At 37.2% G+C, this 13393-nt stretch overlaps 2 protein-coding genes across 2 annotated transcripts in view; one reads left to right on the top strand and one right to left on the bottom strand.

Annotated features, from left to right (window-relative positions):
• Nucleotides 1–13393, bottom strand: part of LOC137005697 (gastrula zinc finger protein XlCGF57.1-like) — a 661382-nt gene that overhangs the window by 467473 nt on the left and 180516 nt on the right. The gene's annotated exons all lie outside the window — the stretch shown is intronic.
• LOC137005779 (gastrula zinc finger protein XlCGF57.1-like) overlaps nucleotides 3671–13393 on the top strand; it is a 576742-nt gene continuing 567019 nt past the window's right edge. Inside the window, exon 1 of the mRNA XM_067366471.1 lies at nucleotides 3671–3897. Coding sequence (XP_067222572.1) covers nucleotides 3753–3897 — 145 coding nt within the window. The 5' untranslated portion in view covers nucleotides 3671–3752. The remainder of the gene's footprint in view (nucleotides 3898–13393) is intronic.

Below are 13393 nucleotides of genomic sequence, written 5' to 3' on the forward strand. Positions count from 1 at the left end.
GAATCAGAAGCTATTAACAAATCATTAGTGACCTTAACTAAAGCTGTTTCAGTGCTGTGGAGTTTACGAAATCCCGATTGAAGTGGCTCAAAAAGATTGTTTGCAGTAAGATGAGAATTCAATTGATTAGCAACAATTCGCTCTAAAATTTTGGCAAGAAACGGAAGATTGGATATGGGACGGAAATTATTGAGATTATCAAAATTGATGTTATTTTTTTGGTACGGGGGTCACAGCAGCAATTTTAAATGCTGCTGGCACTACACCAGTACACAAAGAATCATTAATGATACTTAATACAGCCGGACATAAAGTAGCAAAACATGATTTAAACAGCCTGGTTGGTACAGGATCAATAATGGAAGTGGCAGCTTTCATTTTTGAAACCTCATTGCAAAGAGAATTCAAGTCCATTGTGGAAAAGTTTGAGAGATGGGTACCAGAAAATTCTAAGGCAGATAAAGTAGAAACAGACAAAGGAAGAGAAGCAATACATTTACGAGTGTGATCAATCTTGGAATTAAAGAAATCAAGAAACGTATTACAAAGGTGAGTTGAGGCAGAGCCAGTCAAAGAATTGTCACATTTAAGTAGTTTGTTGATTGAATGAAACAATTGTCTCGGGTTATTCTGATTGTTATCAACAATCTGTGCAAAATAAGCAGATCTTGCTGCTGCAATTTTAGTCTTATATTCAAGTAAAATAAGCAAATATATTATATATTCAAGCAAATAAATCCAGGCCGGATGAGAGAACAGAGTTAATCATGAAGACTTTGTCTTCCAATGCATCAAATGGCGAAAAACAACTTAAAGAAGAATCAACAAATTCAGTAAAATCAGAAGGGTCAATAGATCTCCATTTGCGATAGTTTATAATGCGAGAAGAGGAAGTGTTCATGTCAGGCAACTCCATGTTAAAATAGACAGCAAGATGATCAGACAGGCCTAAGTCAGAAGTGGACAACTGAGACACAAATTAACCATTTAGGATCACTAAATCAAGAGTGTGGCCTTTATTATGAGTAGGACAGTCAACCAGCTGGTTCAAATCGAAGCACTCCAATAAAGATGAAAAGTCTTTTGTTGTTGTAGAATCTTTTATATCCATGTGGATGTTAAAGTCACCCAAAATAAGAGTTCTCTCAAATTTGAGGCACAACAAGGATAACATATCTGCAAATTCAGACAAAAAGTCTTTATTTATCTTAGGAGGCCTATAGACCGTGACTATGGCAGTGGAGAGGGAGGCAGAAACACTCAGTACTAGGCATTCAAACGAGTTAAACTGAGGGACATCCACAGGGCTTATGATGAGTTGTTGATTATACAGAACAATGATACCCCCACCTCTACCAGAGGATCGCGGGAGATTAAACAAACCATATCCAGAAGGAGTAAGTTCATTAAAAAGAAGACCATCAGACTCTTTGTGCCAGGTTTCCGTTAGACACACAAGGTCGAGTTTTTCTTCTGTAATGATGTCAGATAACATCACAGCTTTGTTGTTGATAGAGCGCGCATTGAAAAGTGCTGATTTCAATACGCGTGGAGCAGTTGATAAAACCGGGGAAACCCCCACTTGCTTAAGAGCCGACAGGTTGTTAAAATTAACCCCCATAGGCCTACACGAAAGCCTTTGAGATTTGCGCAAACATGTAGGGTAACCAAATGTATTAGATGACAAGCAAGAGAAACTGCGTCCTGACGAGCGATGTATATAGCGCTTAGGTCTCAGTATTCCAATATGATCGCAGCGAGCATAGATGTCATTCGCCAGATAAAACTTTCCTTTGAGGTTCAACAGTTCGCGAGTAGTGTACCTTAAAGCCATGTTGGAGAAGTCCACACGAGCCGTAACCTCACAATGGTGTAAATCCTGAGAGACACAGCAGGAGAGTAGATTCCAGCAGGAAACAAATAATAAAAACAGTAATCCAACGCGTGATGCGTTATTCCACATGGCAATAGAATAGGCAGTCTTCATACGCTCCAAAACCCTCTAAAAACTCGAATTAAAATAAAAACAAAAACAAACGGGAGAGGAGCGGCAGCCAAACGCGCCAGCGTACCCTGTCAACCGGAGGAGTTGGCTTTGACACAATCTGCATTGTAAAAAGCTCTATATAAATAAAGGTGACTTGACTTGACTATATCTCTTTTCACAATACATATCGTTTCAAAGCAGCTTTACAGAGAACGCATGTCAAAATTACAGTTTAAGAAGAATGCAGTTAGCAAATAATGTAATAATTTGGGCAATTAATTTATGATACTGTTAGTATTTAACTTTAAGCTAGAAGCAATGAGCTCCTGGAATTTTTTTTTTATTACATATCAACAATAAATTAGGATATATAAATTTGGGAAAGTGCATATTGCATCTTCTGAAGTCCTCGCAGGAGTCGACGCCGTCTCTTCACAGGTGTTGTTCATCTGAGGTCTTCTTAAGAGGCTGGATCCAAACTGAAGCTGATGTCCTCTCTAGTCGCCTCGGGACAGAAAAGCAAATAGAGAATAATTAGCGTAGCTGCTGTTCATAACATTAAGTAAAGATACGTGCAATTGATCTGACATGAGATGTATTATGTGAACGCTTGGCTAAAGAGATGCGTCTTTAATCTAGATTTAAACTGGGTGAGTGAGTCTGAGCCCCGAATATTATCAGGAAGGCTATTCAAGAGTTTAGGAGCCAAATGAGAAAACGCTCTCCCTCCTTTAGTGGACTTAACTATCCTAGGTACAACACTGAAACTTAAGGAGTTGGTTTCACTGGACATTTTTAAAGTGATGTTAAATGATTTGGAGACAGAAACATCGGTTTGTAGATGTTTTGATTAGTTTGTATGTATTTAAATATGTATGTATGGATGTTATCTGTTAAACCCACGTGAGATGTGTTGCCGTCACTCTGGGCCAGGATGCTTTTGTAAAAGAGATTTTGCTTTTTTTCCCTGTAAAATAAAGGTTATATTAATAATAATAACATTGTAAGTGTATTATTTAGTGGAGGACTGTCAACATGACCTCAATGACATTATGCACAGATGTTGGCATTGCAAACGCGTCTGCCGTCAACAAGAACAAGCCATGATCCTTTCTCCTCGTCTCAATAGTTGCCCTGCTGAATCTCAGTGGAGGAACTGCGTCTTCTTCAGAAAAACACACTCGTAAGACTGCCACTGGACTGTTCAGCATAAATGTAAATAGGAATGTGCATTTTTCTTATAAATACAATCATCATATTTAATGTATGAACACACTTTATTATGTTGAAATTTCATTTTACACTTTTAATAAATTGTTTTCTATAATCACAATTTAATAATTGAATGAGTAACATTTACAATAAAATTATTAAACTCTTAACCTACTAAAAATATTAAATGTTTTTTTACTTGCATTATGCCATATAGGTAACCAAGTTGATACGTTGACAAAACATTTAAATATTAACTTAAAATCACAGGTGGACTTCAAGAATAAACAATTTAAATCAAGGGGGTTCTGTTTACAAAAAAACAAAACAAAAAATAACAGCTGAATCCTTTTTTACCCTTGAAAAATGACAAAATACAATAAATAATGTAGATAAGCGTTGTGTGTCTTTCCAAATTCCAACCAGGACTTTTATTTTGGAGTCACGACATGACGTCATAAGACTGCGCCGCGCTGCTGCATCTTGTGATTCTGCTGAAGAAAGTAAAAATCGATAGAAACAGTTAACATTGTTAATTATTCTCTTCTTAAATATGGAGTTTATTAAAGAAGAAAGTGAAGATATAAAGATAATTATTAAAGAGGAGACTGGAGACATGAAGATTGAGTTTAATAAAGAAGAAATAAAGATTGAAGAAACATTCAGAGTGAAACATGAAGATATTGAGGAACAAACAGGTTGGTTTTATTCTCACAGCTGAACTCATTTGATCATTATTAAAATGTCCAGCTCTACAGAAATAGAGAATATACAAAAGTATAATCTTACAGAATACAAAACAAAACAATTATTTTTTGCAACATTAAACCCAGCTCAAAAGTGCTGTACTAACATTTAACATACCTGAACATAAATAGCAGTAATTGAACAGTAAATCAAGCAATAAATAAGTCCTAATTGAAATATTTTGTACATAATCCCTATGTCTATAACCATTTAAACAAATTAGATTTTTGAATGGGATTTCAATATGGATTGATTCAATATGGATTTCATATGGATGTAGTTCAAAACAGATTTGTAAAAATCGCATTTCATGTGATTTATTTATTAACCCCTTAGCTGTCACCGTCCCGTATACGGGACACCTACGTAGGGCTGTGACGGTATGGGATTTTTCTTACCGCGGTGAAGACGCAACATATCACCGCGGTTTGACGGTTAATCGCAACCCCCCTCCCCCGACCTCTGTGGAAATATAATGACTTAAAGGGGTACTTCACCCCTGGAAAGATGAATGTGTATTTAAAATTGGTCATTTATGTAGTAGAAATGTGAAATTATTTTTGAATTTGGAGCTTTCTAGACTGAGAAAAGGCAGAAAATGTATTTTTGACTAATGTGGATGAAAGACAACAACTCCCATAATGCACTTGTTTTGCTGCCCTTGCGAGGCCACGCCCAAACCACGCCTATCGGTTACAGGCGGCATTCAGGAAAATTCAAACAAATAAATCGTGAGTTAGTTCATACATTTACAGCGAAATGGTGCTAAATTGCTTTGTACCTGGATGTACACCCAAAACCAGGAAAGGACAAGTACGTTTCCATCATTTTCCGATTAAGTTAAAGATTTGGAGCGATGTAAACATTGGCTGCGGGCCATCAAACACCCGAAGTTTGGAGATGACACCGTTATAGAAAACCTAAAAAAACGCAGAATATGTAGTCTCCATTTCAAGCACAAGGACTACAAACCAAATATCTTTGCAATGAAGAGAACCATTCTGAAGGACACCGCGATAACATCTATATTCACTTTCCCAGAGGACGAACAGCCTGGCCTGATCTATGTCCGTGAGTAAAGGTGCGTTCACGTGGCCTCGTAATTCCTGTAGTTACGAGATTCTAGCTTGTAAAAAGCGTTCACGTCCTCGTGGAGCTCGTAATTACAGCTTGTAAGCTGGGAGTTTTCTGAAAGCTCCCAGATATACCACGTGGCCGCGCTGTACCACCTGACAGCTGTAGATTCATTTAGGCGTTGACAGTGCTGCCATGGAAACGCATAATTCCCAGTTCAAGGACCAAAAGGAAGTGAACAGCTCCGAATATAACGTCGCGTGTTGTCATTTCAAGATTCCGGTAAATACGAGGTGACGTGAACGCAGCTTAAACACAAACGGGCATATGTATGGGCGTGGTGAAAAAATGCGGAACTACTTGCTATTACTGGCAGTAGTTTTAAGCCTCTGGCCAAAAAAGCATCCGATGACGCAAAATGACGATTTTTGCGTCATCGGAGGCTTTTTTACAGAATAAAAATGCATAAATCTCTCATCTCGGGCTGATATGAAGGGGGAAAGCACGCCAATTCGAAAATACTAGTGGTATTCTACTAATACAAAGCTTAATGCTAAATCCTGAAGTAACCCCTTAAGAACGCATGCAGCTTGTAAATGAACATGGAAATAAAGCAGTCGGTCTTCTTTATTATTTAAACGGCAAATTATATTAACAATAATAAAATATTTTTTTAAATGAATATATAAATAGACTAATTAAAAAGGGCAGAAAAAAAGGCACTGACTTGCTGATGTGCACGAACACCAGCAATGTATTGGACCGGGAAATAATGTTGCTATATTATACACTGCAGCACGAACTGGGGGGGTATTCATAATTCTGGAGGGGGCCGTAAACAACTACGGACAGAAAACCAGATGAGCCCAGAATATGAAGGCAACACATTTAATTGTTTTCCTCCCATAAAAAAGACAGTGCCATTAAAAGACCAAACTAAGTAAACACTATATTAAAGCATATACAGAAAAATTGGTTTGTGCCAAATTTGATCTTTTAAAGGGATACTCCACCGTTTTTTCATGTTATTCCCTTAACTAAGACGAGTTGATACATACCTCTCTCTCGTCTCAGTGCGTGCACTAAATCCCTCTGTCTTGCGGCGAAACTTTGTTAGCACTTAGTTTAGCCCAGTTCATTCAATAGGGGCCAAGCAGAGAAGCTACCAAACACCTCCACGTTTTCCCTATTTAAATACAGTTACTCGAGTAGTATAACTCGACCTAGGACGGTGACACAAAACAAAACGTTGCGCTTTTCTAAGCGTGTAAAATGGATAACTATATTGTATGGCGGAATACCATAGCAAGTGCTCTGGAGCACTTTGACTTGGCGCAGTAATATCTTCACTCGTGAAAAGTCCTCTCACCGGCCCCCGCTCCCTCTCCTCCTCCCTCTCATTTCCGTCAATAGAACCAATGTGACTTTTACAGGAGAGGGAGCGGGGTGAAGATATTACTGCATGTATGTTTCAGTCGATGGATGCGCAAAACGTTACAACAACGATAATCAGACAGCATGGATAAAACAGTCACTCTTTGTAAACTGTTAACAGCGAGTGCCGTCTGCTCTAATGTTCAGTCATTTACGCCGTCATCACCCGGGTGTTGATACAGGTGAGACCTGAACAGCACGCGTTGCTATCTGTGTTTAAACTAAACTTATTTAAGCCTTGCTGATTTAAACTTTCAAGACCAAGGCGCGAAAGAGAACTCGCGCGCTGTGAGAAGATTTGTGTGCGCTCATCCGAAGCGCGCACACGCTTATTCCAGTCAGCACGCAAATACTGAGTTCTCTTTCACGTCTTGCGCTTCAGCGGACAAATTCATACAAAATTGATTTAAAAACGTCCTAGCGAGTATCCTAGCAAACATAGTCGGTTATGAAATGAACATATATTAGTCGAGAAAGACAGCGCATGTATGACAGTATATGTACTGGATCGTGCATGTCTTAAAGGGGAAAAAACTATTCCTGCTGCCTGCATTTAATGTTAAATCAAACAACAAAGAAATCACTCACTGCTCTTGACTGAATAGTTTTTGTAACTTCAATAATGATTAATCTTTATTTATTTTATACAGTAAAGATGCAGTGATATTTTATATTTGATTACTTTATCCATTTTCTGTACTTGAAAACTACTGTTAGATACCTGAAAAACCTGAAAAGCACTGTTCCTGGATCCTGCATCTGTTTTTTTCTCTCTTCTTTATTCTTTTTTATGTATTATAAAAGTATCGGATCGGGACTCGGTATCGGTAGATACTCAAAATCAAATGACTCGGACTCAAGGGCAAAAAAACGTGATCGGGACATCCCTAATTATTACAGTATATTACAGACCTAAATGGACAATTTAAAAAGGGTTTTGTTCTTTTGGTTAAAACTTTTTTTTTTTTCATGGTAAAGTTGACATTTGCGTGGAATTGCTCTACATTAAAATTGTAATTTGATTACATTACTGATGTAAAAAGTAATCGGAGTACTAATTACTTTACATTTAAGTTACTTTGAAACCTACAAAAATGCACCACCAACTGAAACTTTCTTTCTGTAATTTAATATTGACTGAAAAATATTACAGAAGTATGAAAACAGCAACTTGACTTAAAAATATTAATTAATCATCTATAGGTAGCTTATTCATTCAAATGCAATCATAACAGTCGCCTGAGGGCGCTCAATGACCACGTCATCTGTGAGCGTGAGATTCTAACAAAAAAATAACTTATAAATATATGAAATATAAACAAATAAATATATGAATATTGTACACTTGTTAATGTTTATTTTTCTTTGCAGTTTTTTTTTATAGTATTTAATGATTATGAATACATATTAAGCATGATAAACCATACAATCGATCAAACTACAAAGCTGGCAGGTATGGTATGTATGATTACAAAAGTCATTAAGATTGTTATTAATATTTTATGAAGTGACATGTAGGATAAAAGTAGTTTTATCACGTGTTGAGCCGTTTCTGTGATAACTCAAGCTCTCCGATGCACAGTTAGCCTATAGGCTACGTCAGTGTCTGTATTTACTCACTTAATTTCGTTCACTCTTTGCAGATAAAGTGCACTCAAATGACATACACTATATAGGGATTAGTGAATCGGAGAACGAGTGAGCGGTTTCGGACACAGCTTAAACATTCCTTGCTGTGTGTAGCATGTATGTGTGTGGTAGCTTATGTTTGTATACCTGCATTAAAGACAGGAAAAAATTGCTGAAAACATTTATAATAACATTTGAAACATTTGAAAACAGTATTGTTCAGAAGCCCGATCCTGAACAAATCACCTAAACAACAAATCTAGCTTGTTTAGATGAGGTTGGACTGCTCTCGTCTCCTCTACGAGTTCTCTGGTGATTCATAATGACGCATCCGCGCCACACGTGATTTCTTTAGAAATGCACTTTACCTAATATTTTTGTTCTTGTAACGCAAGTAACATCAGTAACTGTAATCAAATTACATAAATTTAAAATGTAATGTGTTACATTACTGCGTTATCAGGAAAAGTAATTAGACTACAGTAGGGATGTCCAGATCCGATCACGCGATCGGAAATCGGGCCCGATCACGTGGTTTCAGACTCGATCGGAATCGGACGTTACCTCCCGATCAGGACTCCGATATATATGTATTAGGGGTGCAACGTTCTCAGTAAAAAAAAAATTGAACCATACGGTTCGGTACGCACTTGCACCACGGTCCACCTCGAATGACGACGCATCTATTGGTTAATATTGTTTAAAATAGCAACGTGGAAAACAGACAGACAGAGTTCAGATAATGTATGTTTCAGTCGATGGATGCGCAAAACGTTACAACAACGATAATCAGAAAGCGTGAACAAAACAGTCACTCTTTGTAAACTGTTCACTGCGAGTGCCGTCTGCTGTAATGTCCAGTCATTTACGCCGTCATCGCCGTTGATAGCATGAGCGCAGGTGAGACCTGAACAGCACACGTTGCTATCTGTTTAAACTAACTCATTTAAGCCTTGCTGATTGTATTTCTTGTATTTCAAGAACAAGATGCGAAAGAGAGCTCGCGCGCTGTGAGAAGATTTGTGTGCGCTCATCCGAAGCGCGCACACGCTTATTCCAGTCAGCGCGCAAATACTGAGTTCTCTTTCAAGTCTTGCGCTTCAGCGGACAAATTCATACAAAAATTATGTCAACATGCCCGTCTTAGCGAGTATACTAGCAAACATAGTCGGTTATGAAATGAACACATATTAGTCGAGAAAGACAGCGCATGTATGACAGTATATGTACTGGATCGTGCATGTCTTAAAGGGAAAACTATTCCTGCTGCCTGTATTTAATGTTAAATCAAACAACAAATAACACAGAAATCACTCACTGCTTTTGACTGAATAGTTTTTGTAACTTCAATAATGATTAATCTTTATTTATTTTATACAGTAAAGATAATATGCAGTGATATTTTATATTTGATTACTTTATCCATTTTCTGTACGTGAAAACTACTGTTAGATACCTGAAAAACCTGAAAAGCACTGTTCCTGGATCTGTTTTTTCGCTCTTCTTTATTCTTTTTCATGTATTATATAAGTATCGGATCGGGACTCGGTATCGGTAGATAATCAAAATTAAATGACTCGGACTCGAGGGCAAAAAAACGTGATCAGGACATCCCTAGACTACAGTAACCCAAATCTGGAAATCTAAAACTGCAAGGAAATTAAAGCCAAAAATCTTGAAAAGTTGTGTTTCAAATTCCAGGTTGATCTCAAAAAAGAGCTTTCAGTACGATTTTGTTTTTTCACTAGATGACACCCAATCTCCATTACTGAGCACCACCATTTCAATATATGGTTTGAGTGATCTGAAGCATATATTTCCATAATTTCATAAAATATATGAAGTAGACATCCTATATAGAAGTAGTTTGGGAAGTTTGGCAGAATTTTATATGAATTTAGCCTTTTAATAAACATAAAAACAACATGTATGTGGGTTATAGATTGCTGCCACAATAAATGTATATATTTTTTTTCTATTAAAAACATTTTCAGACCTTTTTTTTCTCCAAAAATTGAATGGATGATTTGAACTCCTGGCATGAAAACAAAAATGTCTCAACCAGTCTTTTCATGTTTTTCATGTTCATTGCCATTTCAAAATAAAGGTCTGAAGACGCCTTATATGAAAATGTGCTTGATGCTTGCTAATTTATAAATTACTGCTCCTCTAATCGTCTATAATTTTATTTTGAAAATCATTTAAGCTCCATGTCGCATTGATTTCATGTTGCATTTTCATTGGCTGGTCAGTAGACGTTGGTCGTAGCAGCAAACACAATGAAAGATGATCATGCTGAATTTATGATGCTGTCAGAAAATTACTGTAGGCTATCTTTGGTAACAAGACCAGGAAAAAGGCCATCTTTGAACCTCTCTCACTGAACGACATAAGACCACCGATTCAGAGTAGGGCTGTCAAAAGAAAATGGCTGAAAAGCTAAATTCGAAATTCTTTCTGAAATATTTGAAAAATTTGAATAATAATCAAATTCTAAAGGCAATACTTAATGTTAGAGGAAAAGAGTACTTGTCTACTATGGCCACAAGAGAGCGCTAGCAAGCACAGTAAGCAAATACACATCAAATCAAGCGTCGCATATTTTATTGAAATGAAATGACATTCACTTTTTTTTCAAACAACTGTTTTAAATAAAAGATGTCATTAATGTGCATGAAAGGTAACAAAAAGTGCATAAAAACTGTAAGTACATCACTAACCTGAGTAAACACGCTTCAACAGACAGCGTAATGTTTGTAGTGTAATGTTAGCATAATGTTTGTCTACTAACGTTACATGAACACAAATTAGCGACCTGCCATTCAGAAACAATCCGTGCACTACAAATCAAAACACTTTGTTGTTTCCAACTGATGAAAACACGCGCTCAGCTCTGGGGTGTGTTTCCCGAAAACATTGTTAGTCAACTATGGCCGTAAGTCCTGCTGAACTCTCTTGATAACGACGGAACTTGCGACCAAAATTCGCTTTGGGAAACGCACCTCTGACCGATGTGGCAGGTATGGTCAATGTCTTTGCCAGCTGCGTAATATGTGGAAACAAACATACCGCACAGTTTTTGCCACCAACTGAGAGGGTTTTCGTCAGCTGGTAGCGTAGCTTCTCTTTCATACATATTCATCTGCTCCAATGGACTGATGCCGCCTTCAGCTCTGCTTAGGGTCTGACTAAATACGCTGTCGAACTAGTTAGCCATAGCAGACAGCGCAGTCTTTTTTTCTTGCATCAACATCAGCACCAAGTAGGTTATGTAAATCGCCATTAAACAAAAGAAGAAGAATGAAGTAGAATGGTGTGCTTTTTCTTAACGTCTGTTTCCATGGTGAATTATCGATTCGTCTCTCTGTTGAGAATGTCCAGTGCAGAGCTATTCCATTACAAATTCAGTTGGGCCAGATTTTCAAACCAAGAAGGTTAGCTGTGCCAGTCATTTCAGCGGCGAAGCAGCTCGTAACGACAAATTTTAAAACCAACACAAACAAATGTATTGAAAAACATAAGATTTATTCATTGTTTCTCATTTAACATTGATCAGTTTGCACAGCTCTTGTTGTAAGATGCAATCAGGGCTTGACATGAACTTTTTTGCTCACCTGCCACTGTGGCTAGTGGTTTTCCAAATTACTAGCCACTCAGCATTTTCACTGGCCACCATTTTGATGTTGGTAAATTACATTTTATATGATTAAAGTTTACTTTGTTATACTTAAATTACTTTATTTTGAGTCATTTTACTTGATTTAGAAGATTTAAAACCCTTTCAAACTTTTAAATGCAGATTTACCACCCAAATCAAGACTACATTGTATATCAGCTGGTATGTACATGGGGTGCAGGAGACATTTTTAAAGTGGGGGGGACCAAGCTGCGATCCGGGAGGGGGGTGTGTGGGTGTTGTACTTGTATTATTACAATAATAATATATTAAAATTAATATGGTAGTTTTATTTCCTTACATCTGCTATATTACAATATGTCATCAATCTCGAGAGTATGTATATTAGTTAATAAATAAGTAGACGGATCCACTATTGACTGTAGACTGTTTCTTGTATTGCTCATTCAATTTTACTAGTTTTTATTGTTTGAATGGAGGCTGGTGAAGTTTAATAGAGTATTTATTTATTTATTTATTTTTCATTTTGTGCAGCACTTTGGAAACTGTTGTTTGTTAAATGTGCTATATAAATAAAGTGGATTGGATTGGATTGATGGACTAGTGGCAGCATTTTCATTTAGCGTGCAAGAGGTTCTGGGTTCTAATCCAAACATGTATGATTTTTTTTTTCTCATTAAAACAAAAGATGTTCATCACTGATTGTATATCAAGAGCAGGGACACGTTTATGCGTATTTTGTTTTGTGATTTCAAAGTAACGAATAGAGAGAATTGAAGCGCTCGTCCGTGTGAAGTCTGCGCAGTGAGCACGAGCACGGAGAACTCTGATAACAGCGGCAACGAGCACTTAACATGATTTCAAAAAGAACACATCCCAGCGCCAGATCGACTGTTTTAACACAAATTGATTATCAACTAGGTGTTTCTTTTGTATTAGATATCACTTTCACTTTCGATATCAAAGTGCACGCCACTGATAAGCATTGTAAATGCAGTATTACAGTATACACCAATTAAATGCGCAGGTTTTCTCTTGTGTGTCCTCCACTCTGCATTGCTGGTCGAGTCAACAATCACTTTCATTTCGCTTTCAGATATCTCTATAGATGCCATCAGGGTTCTAAATTAACTTTTTTGATCACCAGCTGGTGATTTTTAATCATGTTGGTGGTAACTTTCTAAAGTTACCAGTCAATCAGAATTTCCACTAGCCAATTTTTTTTTCTGGTGAAAATAAGAGAAATTATGAGTGCCACTGAATGCATTTGATCATTTTTATTAACATTGTTGGCATGAAAAACACATATAAAGTACAATGCATAGAACAAAATATGCACAGAAAGTGCAAACATTTCATCAATCTATCATTTGAATCACATATCTTCAGAGCTCCTCTTCTTCTTCAGAGGTGCCATCAGAATCTGAGCCCTCTGTTCCTTTTGATATGTTTGCGCACAGCCACGTACACACTGTAAGTTTCAGGAGTGACAACCGCATTTAAATGTGGGAGTGAATCCACTAAATTATCATTAGGCCTACATGTGTGTAGAGAACACGACTCACTCTTGAAAATGCAATGATTGACAGCTTGGAACCCATAGCGACGTTCTGGCGTCTCTCATGTTTGGTATCCGTTATCGTGACCAAAGTAATATTAAAGTGATAAAACAC

The sequence above is a fragment of the Chanodichthys erythropterus genome, chromosome 3 (genome assembly GCF_024489055.1).
Source record: "Chanodichthys erythropterus isolate Z2021 chromosome 3, ASM2448905v1, whole genome shotgun sequence".
In the NCBI taxonomy this organism is placed as follows: Eukaryota; Metazoa; Chordata; class Actinopteri; order Cypriniformes; family Xenocyprididae; genus Chanodichthys; species Chanodichthys erythropterus.